The sequence below is a fragment of the Anarrhichthys ocellatus genome, unplaced genomic scaffold, assembly GCF_004355925.1.
Source record: "Anarrhichthys ocellatus isolate YVR2014 unplaced genomic scaffold, GSC_Weel_1.0 scaffold25, whole genome shotgun sequence".
Lineage (NCBI taxonomy): Eukaryota > Metazoa > Chordata > Actinopteri > Perciformes > Anarhichadidae > Anarrhichthys > Anarrhichthys ocellatus.
The window spans coordinates 2,130,903-2,151,943 of NW_022280055.1; the positions used below are offsets into that span (position 1 = coordinate 2,130,903).

Consider the following 21,041-nt stretch of genomic DNA (forward strand, 5'->3'; position numbering starts at 1 on the left):
TTACACATCAAAGTCTGAGAAATCTCAAATGCAAAAATGAACGGAGAGAAAGTGAAACGTTGCTTTATTGCGTTAAGTTGCTTTATTAATTTCCTCATCAAAAGAAATGCACTTTACCAAAGCGACTACATACATACAAATAGCCATACAACAGCAGCGAACCGTCAATAAATCCTTGAACTACGTCTTTGTTTTTCCTCTGTTTCGGGGCTCATCTACTGTGGGCAAGTCACGGCTCAGAAACAACCAAACTAAGCTACATTTACACAATTATCATCTAGATTTTATACAACGAATGTTTTCTCTTTTTATAATTTAAAAGCCACAAAACTATCTTGAGCTACATCTGCTTGTAACTAATCCAGAGCAAGAGCACTGCTTGTGTCAGGAGGGAAAAGAAAATCTTTTTTTGCATAGTTTCTCATAAGGCACGCCGGCACTTGATAACTCCTAAAGTATGTCGTCTGTGGTCCTGGACGAACAGTTTTCATCTGACGGATATTAAAAGGCAGATTAGGTTTCACTCGTGTCGTGTATAATGTTTACTGGATCAATACTGATCACACTAGAAGCACGCATCCATTCAGTTGGTTTGATAAAACATGACACGAACATCCTGGCGTTAACCTAGAAATTGTGCATATTCAGACATTCAGTTGTCACGCTGTAACCCTTCTCGTGTATCAAATGTCGACACACAACAAATTGTGCAACAGGTTGGGGTTAAGCAAGTGAAAAGGCAATGTGAATCAGAATCGACAGAAGACTTTGCATATAAGAGGCGTCGTGGCAAGTGACTTTTTTTTCGGTAACAAGGACTTGGACGCACAAACCCAACATGTCCCATCGTCGGTCGTCTTAAAATCGTTTTCTTGAATTTGTTTTTTGTGTATCGCCATGGCAGCAGACAAAGTCCAGAGAGTGGTCAAGTTCACTGTCCCTTTCAGATGGAAGGTAAGTAGAGAGGCACAACACAAGAGTGGCCCTCTCTAACCCAACTGGTCCTCGTATTGCTTCCGGAAACAGTCTCCGATGGGGAAGAAGTCCCAGCATCTCTCCTGGTACAGCTTCCACACAAACGACTCCTGGAGGGGAAGGAAAAAAAACAAGATGTGATGATGCAGAGAAGTTTAGAGACAGTTACAGTGGCACGCCATCAATTTCAAGTATTAAGATTAGTTTACCAGTTAGGGTGTACCGCTACGACTGAGGACTACCATGTCAACAATAAAGTAATTAGTATTTTGTCGGAAAAAAAAGGTCATAATATATTGAGCCCTTAAAGAAAGTATATGCAAATCGTGATGGAGTAATGTGTCACAATTTATTGCTGAAGTGGCAGATTCATACCCGAATCCTACAGGACTCTTGCATGCTCATGCGTGGGATACAAGTACTGTGTTTATTTTGATTAGTGACACGCGTGTTCAAATGAGCAACAGGAAATCTAATACTGCAAATCACAGCTTGAATGTTGCAAATTTGATGGAACGGGCCCGGAGATTAAAAAATAAAAAAAGGCTACATACAATAATGTGTGATACTGTAAGAAGATACTAGAGTAAGTTAATACATCATTAAGTATTATTTGTGTTAAGACCTAAGCTGAGTGATCCATAAGGCCTGCCTTTATTGTTTTGCAGAAAAAACAAAGATTCTCTACAGGCAGCTGAATGTGGTTACTGCTGCAGCTGTGAGGATCTGCAACAAGATGCATATCAAATAAAAACAAATTTAATCTCAGGTGCACTACAATAACAAGTTAATATGAAAAAAGTCAGAGGCAAAGTGAACCCACGCATTGCTTCTTCCTCCTGCTGAGCTGCACTTATGCAACATCACAAGTGGGTTGAAATGTTGCACAAGGAAAAGCCTACTGAAGTTACTGTAACCTTCCTCTGGTCCAAAGATTGATCGGACGTGATATCTCACAGAAGCACAAACAAAGGTTTGGAAACTCGCCACGTACCTGACCCGTGTGTTCAGTCTCGTCCTTGTTAATCAGGTACATCAGGAAGAACCTGCAACACGGGAGGAACAAGTTCAATCATATTGTAGATCAGGAATACGTGTTGACTTTGATCTGCTGCTGCACTCACAGGTAGTTGGCTAGGTTGTGCTCTTGTAAGGTGTGGGTTTCAAACCCGTGAGGCGTCCGGTCAAAGTAGTCGTTCCCGATGCCGCAGATGAAGCATTTGGTCTGAAAGAGGAATAAGAGGGGAGGTTTACATTTTGACACAGGGCCTCAAGTAGGTCAGCTCGTACATTCTCTTCTGTATCTTTCTTACAGGACAAATAAGATGTTTGTTTTCTGTTATCTTACAGGAGAAGATAGTTACTGTTGTAGCTTTTTTTTTTTTTTTTTACTTTACTGCTCACTTTTAAATGAGGAACCACCAAAATATCTGCATCATTTCGGTTGACGTTTTCACATCAGCCCAAAATGAACGAGGCAAATGCACCAGACTGGGTTTGTTTGAAACAAACCAAACTGTTTAAGTGTGAAAGCACTCTTCGTATCAGTATTTTCCTCCACATCTATGTATCTGCACATGACTAAATTAATTGTTTCCGCCTAACACACACACACAGTTGCTGTCTCACCTCCATGTCCTCCTTCACCTGCTCCTGCTGGTCTCTAAGCTCACCAAAGGCATCAATGATCAAACCTGAAGGAGGGTGCAACAGTTGGCTGTTGAGCATGAATTATAACACATTTTTAGGTGCATTTATGCTTCATGAAGCAGAACACAGATACACGACAGGACAATGATAACGATTGTGTACCCTGAATGATGGCCAGCAGAATGACAATGACAAAGAAGAAGAAGGTGATGTCAAACAGGATGCGGTAGAGCTCATAGGCGTCTCCAGCTGGGTCCTCCAACTCGTCTCCAATACCACCACCAGCTCTCACACCCACATACATGTGGAACAAATAGCACTGCCAATAGAAGAAAAGGAAAGCAACTTTGAGCTTCACTTTTTAAGATGAAATCATGAGTAGAGTATTAAAGGCAGTTGTATCTTCTTCTGTGGTGGCTTTCATTTTCGTCCTTCACTTCAGACAAAAACTAAATTCATTGCACGATGTTACTGAGGATTCAGTCTGCGACTGGAAATGTAACATCTATTGCTAGAAGATAAGAAGAAGCATAAAGCTTGAAGAAGCAAAAGATATGTCTAATAAAAGGTTAAGAAAATGAATATACTGTTCCTTTAGAGGGAGAACATCCATTTCATTCACCAGTTATGTATTAAATCATTTGTAATGTAATGCGAAGTTCACCAAAGAAAAATACATTCTTCTCAGTCTAGTAGTCACCTCCTGCTTTCATATCAATACGAAGGCCAGCAGGCAAAAAATGTTCGATTCAAACATACAAAATAAATATTATCTCCAATCATTTGCCCTCGCTGAAGGCTGCAGACATGGAAAGTCATTTTCTATTTTCAAAATGTTTTCCTAAATGAATATATACCGTCATCATATCATCACACTTCATGTCGGGCTCGTCTTCATCCTCGCTCTTATTGTAGAACTTCCTGAAGAAGTTGAAGGCCACCACGGTGTACAGATAGACGACCACGGCCAGCAAACCCACAGTCAGCATAAGCTAGCAGGAGAACAAAAAAAACACATTGAAGTACAGTCAGTCATTGTAACATTCAAACCTTTAAGTATTCCCAGTAATAATTTGAGCTGAGAGTTGAGGGGGCTTATGTCAGAGAACTGAATGAACATGTCACGGTCAGGGCAGCTTTCTTTAATGGCGTAAGTGGAGCATAAAAGAACTGCAACACTCTTAGGCCTCGGCAGCTGAATTGAGGATTTTTGGCCGGCTTTCGTAAGTATTCAGAGACCTTCAGAAATTCAGTAAATCAAATTCACATTACTACAGAACTTGTCTCTGAACAAAACTGCATTTATATGTGGATAATGCCGGATGCATTTACTTTGAGAAAGAAGATAAAGATAATATAAACCCTTATTCCATTACTTTGAGCTATTTCAACCATGTATTCACTACTTTTAGCCTATTACCCAACAGTAGTACAGTAGTACTTTTAGCTCAGTATTTCAACACTTTATCCATTGTAATTTACCTAATTATTTGAGTTGTTTAAGCATTACTTTTAGCAAGCTATTTAGCCATTCAACACTTTCAATCACAGTGAGAAGTAAATCAAATTCTATCTCATCTTTCATTTGTCTAAAAACTGGTTCAAATACGAGGTATAACCTGTTTATACTGCGCTTTACTAGATTACTGCAAACCACAAACCACATCCCTTTACTCTTATCAATTCAAAACGCTATAAAGATTTTCCTTCATTTTAAGGTTTTTATAGATCCGAGTAGAAAACCTGGAAAAAGGGGAAGATAAGAAAATGCTGCTCTGGCACACGAGTGTGCGGTGATTAATGTTGCTGTTCTTCTCTGTGCTCTGGCTCCCTCTGCTGGTTGATACACGTACCTGCTTGCCATTGTGGGTAACGGAAGACAGGATGGTGCGAAGGGTCTTGACGCTCATGGCGATGTCCAGCAGATGGGCAGCGAAGAAGAAGTTGTTGAAGTGTCCGAAGATGGACATGATGGCGTACCAGATCAGATACAGGAAGTACTGCAGGAAAGAAAAAGGCCATGCATTAGTGACACATGATGGGGCTTATGAATATTTAAAAAAATCTTTGCATTGCTCTGCGTATTTGTCTTCAAGCATGTACAAAATGTTATTGTAGAGTTCGGCATACTATTGCAACATATGTAGATGTTACATTCTTCAATAAACAGTTTTTTTCCCAATATGGAAAAAAAAAGTATGTTGAATAAAAAAAGAAATACATATCTAATGCTATCTAATCTAATTTATATTATTAAATGCGTTACACAGATAGCTTTAATAGCCAGAACCCTGACATCACAAGTCAAACATTTCTTTGTACTTCCCCCACAGTGCTGGGAACACAAGTTGCTTTTAGTTCACACATTAAATAAACTTACATTGTCAGTCAGAACCACACCCATTTTCCAGATGTAGTACTTTGTATCAATGGAGGACAGCCTGCCAACGAGAAAACAAAATGTTGAATCACATTAGTGGCGTTGCTGTATAGCTCACACGCAAGCTTATAAGGATTATAAAGGTTTTCTATGAGTCTGTTTCATTTTGATTAAGGGAAATATTAATCGTTCTATCCATGTCCTGCTAATTATCATTAAAAATGTGGAGATAATGTTTTGTTTATGGTTACACTTTAGACCTGAATCCACCCAACAGCACCACACAAACTTTCATGCTTGAGTCGAGGCCCAATCTAAAAGCCCTTTGAGTACAATTTGAACTCCTTAAGACAAAGAAACTGCTGTTTATTGTCATTGGCTGTGAAAGGGTTGAGTTCTCACCAGGAGAGCAGGGAAGCTTCCTTCTCTACCGTCTCCACTGTGGGGTCAAAGTCCAGAGCACTCTTATCCAGGCCTAAGAGCTCAGCGATGCGTTCCGCTCCATAGAGGTCACCGTATTTGTTGATCACCTACACATTCAGAGTCATAAGAGATCAGCTCGGTCACTTAACATCAAACTGTGAGAAAGGAGTACAGTCTGTTTTAGAGACGATGCAGCAACGCAGTGATGCTCCAGAGTCTGTATAAGTCATATCAATATTATCCTCACATAACATGTTAACAACTACTGAAAATTGCATTACAACAACAATCTTCTAATATGGATTAGAAGACTAAGTGACTCCCGAGGAATCCAGATTGACGGATACAACATTACTACTTATCCATTTATTCATATTTTGAAATCTCGAGGAATCCCTGAGGACATGCGCTCATTTTCATGATGTCGAGAGTACAATTAAAACAGAACAAAATGCGTTGAAAACAAACAACCACACAACAACAGACACAGTTAAAAACGGTTACATTCAAAGGCGGAGTAGTTTGGTTTTAGGTTGACCTATAGGTAAAACTGTGTTTATTTAATGTGTGCAGCACAAACACTGAAAGCAGTTTTTCCAAAGTAAGTGCTTCAAGCTTTCACTTGAACAAGTCAAATAATGACAATAAGACCAATTTAAATGTAATAAGGATGTGATATATGATGGCAAGTTGCCATTAGGTCACATTGTACTGTAAGAGATGCCCACCATACCTGGTGATATATTCTAGTTTTGATCAGTTGTCAGTATCTACGTGTTGGAACTTTGGCCTGAAATTCTTCTTTAATATTCTCACCTTGCGCTTGATAAACTTGTCCCAGTAGTTGCTGGGGAAAGACCTGTAACAGAGAGTAGAAGTTAGACTCAGCTGTGTAATACAATAGTTCAATAAAACTATTTCATTCCCTCCCAAAGTCTGCTGTGTACTGAACTGCATCCAAAATGTGTGAGCTAGGGATTATCTTCATTATTGATTGTTGTTGAATGACTGATAAGAAATGCATCAACAACAATGAATAGTTGGTCAGTTAACTTAGCGAATAATCGTCTAATAATTCCGACTACCCTCCAATCTGGAACTGGTCATCTTTGCATTTTGCATTACAAATACTGCAGCGAGCATTGTCTGCGTCGAGTTTCAAACTGTTTCCCCACACGAGCGCTTTGGCTTTGCCATTGCCCTCATCACTAAGAGGATCCAGATTGGAGACTACTGTTAATGCCCGACGCAAACGAGGCTCACGGTGTGTTGATGACGAGTCGATCCCACTGGCCCTTGATGTCATCGTCACCCGGCTGTTCGGTGATGTAGAGGCCATCGAATTCAAGCTTCCTGGCGATCTCTTTCTCCCTCTTGAACACCACCAAAGGAACCTTGTGGCAAACACATTAAGATGGGGAACTAAAACTGTAGCTTACACACAGGAATGATCTGCAAATAAAATAGTATCGTAGTAATAGCATCGTAAAAATACCTACCTTCAGACAGTAGTAACCGAACAGACACACAAATGAGATGACAGTGTGGAATATAGCCAGGAAGCGCAGGGTTGGTAACATGTAGCCGGAGCTCTCCTGCAGCACAAACTCATCCATGTCGAAAAATGTGTTCACACCATCATCCTCCTCGCCGTCCCACGTTTTTCCCTCATCTACTTCTTCGTCAGCTTCACCAGTGACCTAAAAAGCAAAGAGTATGCACCACATATACAATGAATGATCCAGTGTCCTTGTATCTGTTTTCGTGGTGCTGATGTGTAATATCAACACATTACCTGTTAACAGGTCGTGGTCATTTCATGTGTTTCTGTAAGATCTCGTTGACTTTTCTTCCCACTACATATTTGTTGTTTTAGTTTTGGTTTTACTCTTCCTGTCCTTCAGGTTATTGAACAGATTGTTAGTGATCATCACGTTGAAATCAAGGTTCACATGATAATTTCAATGAAACAGCTGGATAGGTCGAGGGATATGTTTTGTATCCCCAGAGCACAGCAATGAAGAGAAAATACCCATTTCAGGGAGCTAGACTGCTTAAGCACAATATCAGCTCCAGCTTAATTTATGCATGTTTGTATGGAATGAGGATTATGAAAGAGTTGTCTTGTCTTGTGACTTTCTCTGATAGAATTTCCAATTGTATATTATTTAGTTCTTGTACATTTGATTGTGTTAAGACAACATTGGACATTTGAGAAGTTTGGCTTCTTTTGTTGAATAAAATAGGTTGTGTAGAAACACAACACGTTTTTACAACAGTAACAGAGAGAGTGCAATGCAATGGAAAGAGACTTAGAGAATGACATTCAAGCTTACGTTCCTCTAAAAAGAATAAAAAATGGCAGCAAATGAAAACATTAGATCTGTGTGGACTGAACATAAATGCCAGATTTCTGCATTTTCTACATGGTTTTCCATTGTTTTCGCATTTGGCCGGTGCTCTTTTAATTAGGTCATCCTGTTGCACCCTCTTCTTCTGAAAAGGTTTAACAGCACCAACTGTTTATCTCTATGCATCCAACTCCCACTACTAAACAGTAGTAGAGGGAAATACAAATTACTTTGCATTTTCTTCTCCAACTTCAGTTGACATTTGCACTACATTTTGATGGAAACGACTTGAGTTACCTTGTAGAAGAGAAGAATGAAGTTGATGGCAAAACACACGAACAGAGCCAGGAAACGCAGGGTGTAGAAGTTACGGGCCAGGAAGTTCTGGAGGGAAAAAGTTTGATTAACTGCTTTGTAATTGGCCGATGCACATTTTAGAAAAAAACAAAACAGGAATGAGTTCTGAGGAACAAGACATTTTGAAACTATTTAAAGGAAAGTATAAGTAGAGCTCACCAGCATCTTGGACACATAGACCTCCAGAACAGCAAAGATACTCAACATGAAGGCCGGCGCAGCCTCTTTAGGGTGACTCGATCTGGTCTTGGGCTTCTCCTCCGCCACTGGCTCCTTGGCCTCCTCCTCCTCCTCCTCCTTCTTTGGCTTATCCTCCTTTTCCTGGTTCTCCGTGCTGTATTCAAAACAGTTGGTTTGATTTTATGTGATGATAATTCATTTTCCCTCACACTTCATTTTACTCACTCTGCTTTCTCCGGTTCGCTCTTGGGCATTTCGACAGGCTTGGCAGCAGCTTTCTGAATCGGGACAATTATGTTTTCATTAGCTGAAAGACTGAAGGGAAGTGATGACGAAAAGCAGACGTCTACGCGGTTTAAAATCATTTATCACACGGAGGAAGTTATTGAATTGTGACTACAAACCTTGTGATCAGCAGTGGAGGTCTCTGCACTCAACTCAGAAACATCACCCAGGCCCGGCTCCACATGTTTTCCTCCTTCCTTCTTGGGATTCGAAAGCATATCCAACATCGCATCCACCTCTAAGTCGCCTGCTGGTGCCATGGCTGTATTTAATCTTCCCGATGACTCTATGGCCTCCACTTTCTCTCCTTCAATCACATCCCCGTGGATACCGAACTGGGTCGGGTCAGGCATGTTTCCGAGGATGTCCGTCACCTTTATGTTCTTGGCTCCCTCAACCAGGCCGCCGCTAAACATGGAGGACCAGATGACGTGGAAGAACCCAAAGATGAGGCCGTGGATTCCCTTGAAGAAGCCGATGAAGAGCATCCAGAAGAAGGAGAAGAAGCCGGTGATAGTCTCCTTGATGCTCAGCTTCTTGATTTTCTTGAACTGCTTGCGTACGTTTTTAACAGAAAAGATTTGGCGGACGTGGCCAATCTTCTTCTTGACCGAGCGGCATGCCATAGTGAAGGCTGAGGCAGACTCCAGGGCGCCCTCTTCCTCTCCGTCCAGCTCGTCTAGGATACTGTGTGCCTCTTCCTCTTCCTCCTCCTCAGGCTGTTCAACCACATCTGGCTCAGAGATCTGCGAGGCCAGCTGCATCTCAAAAATGGTGTCCTCACAGAAATTCACAAACATCTCCATCTTCTCGCTCTCCGTGCCCTCATTGACCACGTCGAAGATGAACTGACGCTTGGACTCTTTGACCTGTGGCTTCTCCCATTGCTCACGGCTCGACTCGCTGATCTCAAAGTACAACCTCTCTATCCGCTTTGCACTGCCCATGATTTCAATACGACCCAGATAAGGCTCAAAGTAGCTCAGCACACTCTCTGCAAGGTCTAAGAAGGTGGCGAGTCTGGAGTCGTGCGGCATGTGTTCAGACAGGTTGGTCAGCAGCACTGCCACGTTGAAGCCGATATCTTTGGCCGGCTCGTGGAACCGCTCCACAAAGTCCTTGTAGTTGAACATGTCATTCTCATCGGCCTCTGTACACTTGAGCAAGAATTCAATCTCGGACTGGCTGTACTGCATCTGGCTCTCCATCGACTTCTGGAACTCCTTCTTTGAAATAATGCCTTTGCACTCAGGGTCGTACTCTCTGAAGCTGTCAGAGGACGTCAGGTCCTTCAGTTTGAGGAACATATCAAAGAACTTGAGGATCATCTCCACGTTGCTAGAAGACTCCACCAGGGTGTCCACCATCTGCTTTCCAATTGTTCCGTTCACCACATTACCTAATTGCACAAAAACACGATGTGTTATGTACGACAGACGCGGGATTGAACTGTATCGACATGTTTGTGTTCTTGCTCATTTCTTTGACAGCGAACGACCGCTTCAGGCTCTTACCCTCTAGCAGAGACAGCAACATGACTATCATGTCCTTCTGTAAATCCATCAGCTGCTTCAACAGCTCAATCTGACTGGCGTCCTACAAAGAGATGAGAGTCTGTCTGTTAAAGCTTTACTCTGGAGGAGTTTCCCCCAAAGGAAGAACAAAACAAAGTTGTTTAGACTCCAAATGTTCACCTCAGTAATAGAGATATAAATGACTAACTATAGAGATATATTGAGAAGTGAGATAAATGTTTGGGGTCACAAGATGATAAAAGGAGTAAGAAGGAAGAGAGTACTTCTATTGAACAAAAGATTTGCTTGTTTTAGTTGTATCCTCTCATGCTGAACTATGTTTTGTTTTGTATAAGGAGATGCTTTTCAAGTAGAAGAATTACAAAGCGTATTGTACCTGAGACAGCTTCATTTGCATGTTGGCAAATACATGCAAGAAGCCAACAACTGCATCCCAAAGTCTGCTGTGAGCTAAACTCTGCTGGTTCCCGATACAAGGGCCCTGTAGGAAAGAGATGAGGGGAAAGATGAAATATTTGTAAAGGTAATTTCAATCTTCACATTGTGGATAGCGTTGACCGAGGGATCGGCTTCCTACCTGAATATACTCAGTCAGTGAGTTGAATATCTGCTTGGCAACGGATAAAGCTTTGGAGAAGTTGAATCTTCCAGGATCATCGATGACGTCTTTGCCGGAGTAGTACCAGTAGAAGTCACTAATAGATTCCTAGAGAGCAGGATCACATTGGTAGACAAATGAAAATAAGGGCGCAAGTAATAGCGAGTGAACATCTGCTGCTTTCTACAAACCTGAAGACGTAGCAGATAGTCCACAGTGCTGATAATGATGTTGACTGTGGTTGTGTTTCCAGTTTGAGTTCTCAGGAAGTTCTGGAAATCTGACAGAAAGAAACATTTTCTCATCCATGTCCTTCCTCTTCTTATGGATCACTGTGCCATCGTGGCGCAGTGCAGAAACAAGTTATACAAACAAAACAATGCTCCATGATGAAGATGCAGGACTTTAAAATAACCATAAGTGCGAGCTCACCTCCATTGTGCCCCTCGCACAGAAGTTGCAAAAACCGGAACAGATCTTTAGTAAATTCATCATTCTGTAGCACCTTGGAACCTTAGAAGAGAGAAGAGATCTTAGTGACTTGTAACTATGACCCTACAAAGAGTAACATAAGTATTTATATATTCAACATAACAATGTCTTATAATATGTAAAATCCCTTCAGAAGCAATTAATATGAGGCAAGCAGGACAGATCTTATGTGTAATACATAATTGAAGTCCAGGGCCTTTAGATTGCAGGTTTAAAACTGAATCCAAAGTGCTTTTTGTAAAAATGCTAAAAATGCTCATTGTTGTCTATAAACAACAATGAAACACTTGGACATTTCCATAAGCTGGAGGACGCCTGACAACTTTCACATGTTGGGCGGGGTTTGAGCCCGATGAAGGGTGTCATTTCAAGAACAAGAGCAGTGGACAGACGTGGTTACATCATTTAACCTGATAATCCAGTCAGCTAAACAAAATGAGCACTAATACCTTTCTGTGAGCAGATAAGACCATGTGAAAGTTAGACATCTGTATGGAAACCAGCTTGGTGAAATACGCCCAAAATCCAAAGCAAGACAAAGTTTTGCTTCTAGGCTGTGGAAGAGTCCACAAACCTTCAGTCAAACCCGTGAGATGTGGCACTGACAGCCTCAGAACAGCTTTGAGCATCAGTATATTAATGTTAACATTAAAGGGAATGGGAACAAATAACACACAACAGGACAAGCAATGGATTCTTGAAGATCCCCTTTCTGTGTACACTCTCCATGCAGTGTGTCCCGACAGACATGTGGGGGAGGGAGAGACTGGCTACCAAATAAAGCATGAACCACAGATATGGAGGAGACATTCAGGGTGGAAGCAGAGCCATGTCAAGACGATCTAAATTTGCTATTTACCCCGCTGAGAGTTGGCTGCCATCGATGTTTTTTTTTTGGTTTTTTTAAATGACAGGAAGGAGACAAACAATACACGAAGACATAAGCAAAAAGAGAGGACATTGAATTACAATACAAAGAATTATGAATATATCGTCTACGAGTACAAAACAAAGTCATGCAGTTAAAAAGAATAGTTTTAGACGGGGGGGGGAGATCATAGGCCTGAGTCGTGTCTATGTTGTATCCAACGAGATGAGAACTAAATAAGAATTTAGTCACGGCGAAAAATTCACACCAGTGACACGAGTAGTAACACTGAATTGTTGAACACAGAACTCGGTGGAAATGTTGGGCAGAGGACAGAATGATGAAAAGACGAACATAGTTTGATGGGAAAAGCGTCAAAGTGAAGAGTGTTTGTTAAAAGTTGGAGAGAGATTTGTTTTTAATGCTGGACCATGTCCTGTTAGACAGCCACTCACAAGCCACTGCTGTGAAATACATGACAGCATACATACATGATTTAATATTAAATAAAATATTACACAGTCCCATAATATATCTAAAACTCACGCCTGCTTGTTTTAGTGCAAAAGTAGACGTAGAAGACAACACACTGTCGACTTTAACGGCTTCAAGACTGTAGCGCAAGCATCAAACTATTTGTATAAATCAAAATTCACATTGATAGCAATGCCATTTCGATTGTTTAATCTACAAGGGCCATACAGATACTAATTAGGAACAGCATTTCATAATGGACATTCATGGACACCTATGTTATGCAGTTGTCATGGTTCAGCATTAGTTTAGTGAAGTGAAAAAGATAAGGTGTTTTCTTGTCTTGTGATCAAGAGTAAAAACATAGGGATACCTAACTTCATGTCACAAATGTGATTCTCAGAAGACTGAAGCGGGGAAAACAGGTAATTGCCAAATTGCCCATCTAGAAAGACAACTCTTAACTTACTTGAACCTTCCTCTGTCGCCATGCCAAGTCCTTCTGCTTTGTTCTGCCTCTCAAATGCATTCAAGTCCAAAACACTGGGCAAAGAAAACCCAGAAGTAAAATAGAAGCACTTGATGTAAGCACAGAAATACTTTTTTCCGGCATAGATAACATAACAGTATAGTACCTGCAAGACTGCATCAGTCCTGAGAGACTCTTGAAGAAGCCTACATCTCTTTTCTCTTTCAGGTAATCAAGCATTTTCTGTGACAAGAGAGGAAATGCATTAAACATCCTACTGTCGAAAACAAGTGCTACTCCAGTGTGGTTTCTGAATATGTTGATGGTTGGACAGAAGAATGAGAATGATACAGTAAATAGGACAAAAAGATGAATATAGTTGGATATTTCAGCTGCTTAATCTGACCTGCTGAACGTGCACATTGCCTCCATTTAAGATGGAGATTCCTAGTTTGAGGGTGCAGGTGACCATGGGGCCCAGACGTCCTGATAGAAAGAGTAGGAGAAAAGCTGCAAGTCAACAAACATGGAGGACAGAAGCAGGTTTGACTGATGATGAAGGATAAATCCCAGCAGCAGATCAGATGGCAAGGATACATTTCAGGGTACCAAAAACATATTTTATTATGTTTTAGATGGCAGGTTAGCTTTTTTGTGTTGTGACTTTTTCGCAGTAAAATGGTCTCATACATATTAATAGTTTACTTCAGAATTTTAGTCTTGTCATCAATGAAAGACCTTTTAAATGCATTTAAACTGAACGGAGCTAAAGCTCCCCAGAAAGAAAAGAGCTTGTAAACCAGCAGAAAGGTTACAGATCAGCTCTTCGTTACCTTTACTGGCGCTGCTCATCTGTAGCACCATCTCTGCGGCCCCGCGGGCGTGCAGCCTCGCCTGCTGATACAGGATCTTCTGCTTTTCCATCTCTTTTTCCTGCGGAGCAACGCATACGCACGCACGCACACGCACGCACGCGCACACGCACGCACGCGCACGCACGCACGCACACGCACGCACGCACACCATCATCAGTATAAACTTCAATGTACCTGTTCTGAGTATTTCCAGGTGACAGAGTTTTGGTAAACTAAGATGTTTTTAAGAATGTAACACAGACTTTGTTATGAGGGTATCAGCCTGAATGAGAACATACCTCAAAAGTCTTTTCTTTCCCTTCCTCCTCTTCTTCCTCCTCATCCTCTGCACAGCTCTGAAGACACAAAGGTACAACATTCATGTCGTTAAATCAAGTCTTTCCACAATTATTTAAACGTAAAGAATAACTTAAAGGCCACTAACCTTTGCCATCATGTCTGCATACGCAATATACAAAGGATCTTCATCCAAGTAACTGAAAAGAAGCGATGTCCCAATGTATCAACAACAAATATCAAAACATGATTTTTATCGTTATATTTTATACAACATGCAACAGGAGCTTCAACCTCAGTGATTAAAGCAGATGTACAGTATGTCCCTCTTGAGTGACTTCTTAAAGAGGAAATTATTTATTGAAATTCAAAAGCTAAAAGTAGCACATTTAAAATAAATATGACAGAATTTCAAATGCATGCTCACTGTTACATAGACTCGTGTTCAGTGACTTGACTCTCTCACCTTCTCTCTGTCAGAGCGTTGTGGCTGAAGTGGAGGATGAGTTGGTGGAGAGGGTCCGGCTGGATCTCAGCCACCTCCTCTTCCTCCTCCTCCACAATCTTCATTGGGGTTTTCTGCAGGAGTCCACAGGTGAGAACAGTTAGCATTGTCTCATCTGATCGCTAATCATCCCTCTAATAAAATATATATCTTTTTTTTATCTTCACAAACTTACTGACAATTGTGCCCATTCACACATTTGTCAAAAACCCTGTAAAGAGTCGGTAACATTCAACAAGCACTAGCATGCAGATGATTTTTTTTTTTTTATCATGTCCTGGTGATCCGTGGAAAGGACGGCAAAGGACGTTAAGAGTGAATGATGAACAGCGTTGAAATCAGTGTTCAAATACATGCATGTTACAGCAAACAGATGCAAGCAGTAAGCTAATTGGTGATATGACTTTGAACATGAAGAATGACGCTATATGACAGTATAGGAGCATTAATTACTAAGAGGGACTACACAAATGTCCACGAGTCCAAACTAATCTTGACAGACTTGTAGAAGAAAACTGTATCTAAGGCTGTACTTTATTCTCATTCAATGGCACAGTTTTAGTGTCTTTATGAATTTGCTGCACATCTGCGTACAAAGAGCTAATGAAGTATGATCTTCACATGACTACGCAAGCATGCCACCGACGTCACGGCCACAGAACGTACTGTAACGTCACCTTTACACACTACAGACTTACAGAGTACAGCGAAAAAGACAACTGATGGGTTGGATCCAGATCTGACAGCCAAACAGCTAATGACTCCTATTCGAAGGCCCTCCTTACCACTGCTGTCAGAAAGGCAAAGCCTGATTTCCTAGAGACGCGAGCACCGGAGCTGACCCTGTGTCTCCTGAGTTGGTCATGCAGCCTCTGACCCCTGACGGATCTCTGTTTGAAGGGTTTTGCACGCCTAGAGCGAGGGCCGCCCCTGGGTGCTTTGGGCGAGGTCCCCACCCGGGCGCGCTCCCAAGGCTCGACGGGCGCGGTGCTAAAGAAGCATTCGGCAGACAGGACTGGCAGAGGGGTGCCAACGCAGGGCACATGGGGCAAGGGCAAGGCGAGCCCAGTACTTACTGCCAGATCCTGAACTAGCTTCTCCTCAAAGGAGTATTCCTCTGCCTCTATCCAAAGTCTCTGATAGGCCGGGATGAAGAAGTTGATAGCGCGATGCCTGGGGAGGGAGGAGGTGAGGGGAGGTTGGGAGGAATGGAGGGTAGTGGGGAGGGAGGTACAGTGGCATTAGGGTGGGTTCTGGTGAGTTTTTTGGAGGAGACAGGAAGGAGAGATGAAGGGGGAGGAAGGGGTTACAGGAATTGCATTTCAGGCAGGGGGGTGATTGGTCAATGTGGGACCCACTGGCTCTTCTGACTGGTCACGTTTGATCTCTGACATAACTACAGTTCCTTCCATCAGGTTGTAACATTCATTAGAGGAGCATGCACACTTTAGGGGAGATAGGCAGTTTTCCAACAAATAGGTGCATCAACAACTTTGTTTCTTGTAATTATCAGAAAAAATATTTTAAAAAGATGCACATGTGTGTCGTAACACTACACAACTTTTGAAAAACAGATCTTTAAGAGCAGGAAGCAAAATAACATGAAACAGCGTTTATACTGTATATTACTGTAATCAAACATACTTTTGTAAACCAGGTAGCCAACTAATAAAAGTCAAAATTGTTTTGAATAGATTTCTTTCTTTCCGTCTTTCTTCAATCCTTCCTTGTACACCTGAAATGAAACAAAGGCCTGCAGCTTGCAGTGTGTTTCCGCTTTCCGAATAACTTTGTTTCGGTCAATTCTTGGGCTCATGCTAGCTGACCAATCAGAATCAACAGTGCAGAAACAATTGGTTTGGCAGGTAGGCAGAAGGTCGGTCCACAGCCTGGTGGATGAAGGGGCGGGGGATTGAACTGATGAAGCATTCGCCCTGTAGTTTCACTTTACCGTCAGCAGGGAGAACAGGCGGTCAAAGCTGGAGGCTTTGAATGCCCTTTCCAGCCAAACCTCCCGATAGCCATTCAGGAAGTAATTATTATTTTTGTATCTGAGGGAGGATGAGGTTGTGTTATGCAAGAAAACAACACAGAGGAGAGAAGGCCATTAGGGAGGTGATGAGGGGTTCACATGGGCACACAATCCAGAAGTAAAATGCCTGCCCCCCCCCCCCGACGACTACTCGGTGATTGCCTGTTATGTACAGTTAGATTGAGATAAAGCAATGTCTTAATTTGGGTTTTCATGTCAATATTGAATTATTGACATTGTAAATCACCTGGGTAGATTGTAGAGTGGAGCCATGCGGAAACACGCCACCACAGCACGCTTACGCTGTTTGGACAGGAGCTTCTGCCGGAAACACTTCTTATTTCTCAGAGGCTGCTCCACCTGAGGGGTGAAGAAATGACGACGGTGAAACGCAAAGTCGGGACCAGTTGTGTAGACAAAGATGCTATATGCTTGGTACTGTGTTGCTGCAACAAATTAATATCTTCATCATCAATTAATCTGTTGTGTATGTTTCTACCTGCTCCAGGTGGAAGACTGCAGCTGAGATGCTCTGCACTCGGTCCACTGTGTGTTCCGAGTTTGCAGGTTCCTCGCTCTTCACCACCACGTCGTGGTACAAGTTCAGCTGCCACTGAACCGCTGGGTCATCGGACTACGACACAATAACACTCAAAATCAATAAATAAACAGCAGCGTTATACTTATATTACTGACACTGATCTTCTACTGGAATGACAACCAGGTAGAACATCATCTCACCTTGTCCTGAAGATGGAAATTCTGACGCAAGTGTTCCTTCACCTCATCATCTGTGTCTTTCTATGAAGGGAAAGGGTATTCATAATGCATTGTTAATACCTTATTAGTAGAAGACTTTAAAAGTAAATAGACAGGGTGCTAATTTGTGTATAAAGCTATCACATTGGACAACATTTGAAACGTATTTGCAATTCCATAACTTACTGAATGTCGACCGCACCAAAGAAGACATGGTTTGTTGGTTAAGGGCTTTAATTTGCATCACAACAAAACTTTCTCAATTCTTTTAAACTCCCTCTAAATAATCCCCAACATAATGAAATAAAAGCTGAAGTCTGCGATGCAAAGAAAGACCATACAATCACATAAGACTGGTCAAGAGGCACCACTCCGGCTTAATATAAAGTACTTTAATGTATCTTTGATAGGAGATTTAGGAAGTTGCACTCAATGAGCTTCAAATGATTAACTTTATTAGAGGCTCCACTAATATTGTCTATCAGTGAATCAATTATGAGACCTCGAATAGCTTATGAGACGGCTGAATATAAGGACATTGTAAAGAGAGAGTTACAGGCGACCACTCCACCAGGTTTCTCGTGCTCTCATTGGCTGAAGCAGGTTCAGATATTCAGCATGTTAGATATCTGGAATGTGTCTGTGCGATACCAGCAAGCCTCTCGGCTGGCGTCTTTGAGCAGTTCAAACATAGTGCTCGGGCGCCGATGCGGGAGGGCCGAGCCAACGCGCCGAGCCAACGCGCCGAGCCAACGCGCCTCTGATCTTGGGTCTAGTAGTGTGAACTAGGCATTACCAGACTGTAGCGTATCTTGGCGAGGGAGATGAGCTCCTGGTCTCCTGGGGTGCACATGTTGAGGCCGATGGGGAGCAATTTCTTCAGGGCAGCGACGATAAGGGAGGTCTGGATGGAGTAGTACTCGCCTCGACGCCGCTTGTGTTTCCTCTCCTGGTCGCCCCCAGACTACAGAGAGGAAGGAGACAAAGACACACCCTTTTTAACATTGGTCACTTCCTCACAATTATTCTAACTTGCCCTATCTTGTATTTGTAATTTAACTTGTGTTTCACCTTTAAAAACCAAAGATTAAGATGAAACGCACACTATGACCCAAAGTGCCTCAACATAAATCAGCTAACAAGCAGAGTCATCTGGGATCAAGAGCTGAGGAGATCTGCTCCACTGTGAGCTATTGCGTCAAAACAACCCAAGAGTGCAAATAAATAAAGTGTCCGGCTCCGCCAAAACAAATAAACAACAAACTCCCACAGTGACAGCTTGTTGAGCGACTGCTGGACCGAACACTGCCAACATCCAGAGATATGACCCGACCTCACCGCAACAAATATCCGCATGAAATATCATGTCGTAAACCCTCGATGTGAGAGGTTCGAACTCATACGGTTGATTTGTGGAACGTCTCCCGTCTACACATTCAGTGTGCTCGGCACATGTCTGGGGATCGATTAAAAACACAGGAAAAGTGCTTAGAAGGACTTTTCCTTTCAATTAGCGAAGTCTGTAAAATACAGTAGCAAGAAACGGAGCACATGGGGATCCCGTCAGGAAAAGTATGCAGGTTGTGTTCAGCTTTTCCAAAGTGCTGACACAGTGCAGAGGACAGCAGGTGAGGAGTGAGACAAGTCCAAAATGAACCCAGAGAGAACTAAGATGTACTCTGCGCCCATCTCCTGGGTTCATCACAGGACATGTGATGTCTTACAGAATGAAGACGTCCTACAATTGAGCTCTATCGAACAGATGAAGAAGATGCATTGGGCTTTGGATACAAAAAGGATTAATTCACTGTTGGATTAAATTAAGCTTCGATACAAAGATGTTTTTAGTAATCAAGTTAATCAAGAATTCGTTTTCGCCCTAATCACTTTCAGAAGTCATTTTCATAAAGCTAATCATCAGCAATATCAAATATTTTGTTTTTGCCATTTTGTATTCACCCATACCACATGTAACATCCATTACATTTACCTTGGACATCTTCGCCTTGCCCTCTCCAGTCAGGAAGCCCAAATTATTGATCTCATTCTGAACCACAAAGTTTTGCTCCTCGCGCTTAAAGTTCTGGGTTCAGAGGACAAAGAAAAGAGGTTAATCAAGAAGGACAACCTCAAGACCAGCATACCGTTATCAAACGTCATATTGTGATATGACTACTTGATTGAAGAGTAAGACTTACATGGGACTTGCACCAGAGGATGAAGATCTCCGCCACCATCCTGAAGAGCTCGTTGGAGTCTCCGTCCGGCTGCTTCAGCCACCTGGACCTGGAATGGAACGAGACATGAACCAGAGACATTTCTTATTGAGTTACATTAAGTTGTGTCACATCTGTGCAGGTCACGGCGATACTAAGCATTCATAAATCAGACATATAGGTGGATAAAGCTCAGGGACTACAGGAAAACAATCGTGATGTTTAAAACTAGACAAACTAATGTTTGATCGTAAAAAATCCCCCTGAAAATCTTTGCAATAGAGACTATTCTTTCTCTGCTGATATTGTACCTGTTGTTGTCCACATAACGGATGAGCATGGGGTAGAAGGCGTAGAGGTCTCTGCAGAGCACAGCAAACTCATCCAGGATGAGCAGCTCGGCCTCCTGGTTGTCACCTTTACTGTCGGCCTTCAGCAGCTCCTCTTCAGCCACAACCTTCGTTTGCAGCACATCAACAACTCATCTCCAGCAATCAATTCATTAGCAAAAAATGTCCTCACACAAGACCCCCTTCCACCTCAGTGGTAATAATCTCCTCCCTGTATGCTCTCTTAGGAAGTGACAAGAGTTATTGTTACTCTCAGCAGGTGTGACTAAGCATAACGTTGGTGGACCAGCTCTTCTGACTACTGACTGCTCCATAAATACACTATAAATTCAGCCCCTTTACGATGGAGTCAGCAAAAAAAAAATCTACTTTACCCACAAGTGTCATTGAGCATAGGATACAATGTACGTTATATTTTAAGCTCCCACCTTCACTGTCTTCTGCCTCAGTTTGTCCAGTGTGGGCAGGAAGTGGGTCCTCAGCAGATCTGCTCCAGCCTTGCAGATGATTGGCTGAGAGTAAACTGGAGACAGAGACGATGGAAAATATATATTCTGGACATGGGCAGCTGAGATATACAGACAACCACAATCATTCCTCTGTCGCTGGAGATTATTGGCTCTGGTGTCAAGTGTCCCAACTGTCAAACTATATTTAGCACTTAGTTTTAGAACAACCACAAGTTTTTAAGTTATATCCGCAATTGTGTTTTTTATCCTCGTCTCCGAAAGTACAATAGTACGCAAAACAGGAAATATTATTCAAAAGATAGTTTAATACAGGATACACTATATCAATTATTCGCTTGTTTAATTTATTTGTATGTAAAGTCAAATATTCAAATGTGGTTTTAAGAAGTGATGCTTCAGGCTATCTGCCTTCACAGCAGCTAATTATGTTGATCTGGCCTTTCCTGAACTCCCGCTGAGGATTGTGCACTGAAAATACTAATGTTCTACGAAAAGAACATTAACATTGCATTAACATGAGG

The 21,041-nt window shown here is 42.0% G+C and overlaps 1 protein-coding gene across 6 annotated transcripts in view; it reads right to left on the reverse strand.

Annotated features, from left to right (window-relative positions):
• Positions 1-47: 47 nt before the first annotated feature.
• The window catches only part of ryr3 (ryanodine receptor 3), a 106,023-nt gene continuing 85,029 nt past the window's right edge, over positions 48-21,041 (reverse strand). For 2 of the 6 annotated variants that reach the window (XM_031861590.1, XM_031861593.1), the window contains 38 exons: positions 20,479-20,573; positions 20,012-20,157; positions 19,683-19,770; positions 19,475-19,567; positions 18,281-18,448; positions 17,467-17,526; positions 17,225-17,359; positions 16,973-17,085; positions 16,645-16,744; positions 14,655-14,767; positions 14,337-14,388; positions 14,191-14,247; positions 13,871-13,970; positions 13,444-13,523; positions 13,204-13,280; positions 13,038-13,111; positions 12,086-12,100; positions 11,167-11,247; positions 10,926-11,014; positions 10,714-10,842; positions 10,513-10,617; positions 10,116-10,197; positions 8,721-10,000; positions 8,542-8,594; positions 8,296-8,470; positions 8,077-8,163; positions 6,928-7,128; positions 6,692-6,822; positions 6,245-6,287; positions 5,408-5,535; positions 5,006-5,066; positions 4,479-4,625; positions 3,483-3,617; positions 2,788-2,944; positions 2,605-2,669; positions 2,100-2,200; positions 1,970-2,021; positions 48-1,085 (listed from right to left, as the gene is read on the reverse strand). In XM_031861590.1, coding sequence (XP_031717450.1) covers positions 990-1,085; positions 1,970-2,021; positions 2,100-2,200; positions 2,605-2,669; positions 2,788-2,944; positions 3,483-3,617; positions 4,479-4,625; positions 5,006-5,066; positions 5,408-5,535; positions 6,245-6,287; positions 6,692-6,822; positions 6,928-7,128; positions 8,077-8,163; positions 8,296-8,470; positions 8,542-8,594; positions 8,721-10,000; positions 10,116-10,197; positions 10,513-10,617; positions 10,714-10,842; positions 10,926-11,014; positions 11,167-11,247; positions 12,086-12,100; positions 13,038-13,111; positions 13,204-13,280; positions 13,444-13,523; positions 13,871-13,970; positions 14,191-14,247; positions 14,337-14,388; positions 14,655-14,767; positions 16,645-16,744; positions 16,973-17,085; positions 17,225-17,359; positions 17,467-17,526; positions 18,281-18,448; positions 19,475-19,567; positions 19,683-19,770; positions 20,012-20,157; positions 20,479-20,573 — 4,964 coding nt within the window. In that variant the 3' untranslated portion in view covers positions 48-989. Of the gene's footprint in view, positions 1,086-1,969; positions 2,022-2,099; positions 2,201-2,604; positions 2,670-2,787; positions 2,945-3,482; positions 3,618-4,478; positions 4,626-5,005; positions 5,067-5,407; positions 5,536-6,244; positions 6,288-6,691; positions 6,823-6,927; positions 7,129-8,076; positions 8,164-8,295; positions 8,471-8,541; positions 8,595-8,720; positions 10,001-10,115; positions 10,198-10,512; positions 10,618-10,713; positions 10,843-10,925; positions 11,015-11,166; positions 11,248-12,085; positions 12,101-13,037; positions 13,112-13,203; positions 13,281-13,443; positions 13,524-13,870; positions 13,971-14,190; positions 14,248-14,336; positions 14,389-14,654; positions 14,768-15,769; positions 15,867-16,644; positions 16,745-16,972; positions 17,086-17,224; positions 17,360-17,466; positions 17,527-18,280; positions 18,449-19,474; positions 19,568-19,682; positions 19,771-20,011; positions 20,158-20,478; positions 20,574-21,041 lie in introns of all 6 variants that reach the window. The other 4 variants (XM_031861595.1, XM_031861592.1, XM_031861594.1 and 1 more) reach the window with 3 other exon arrangements.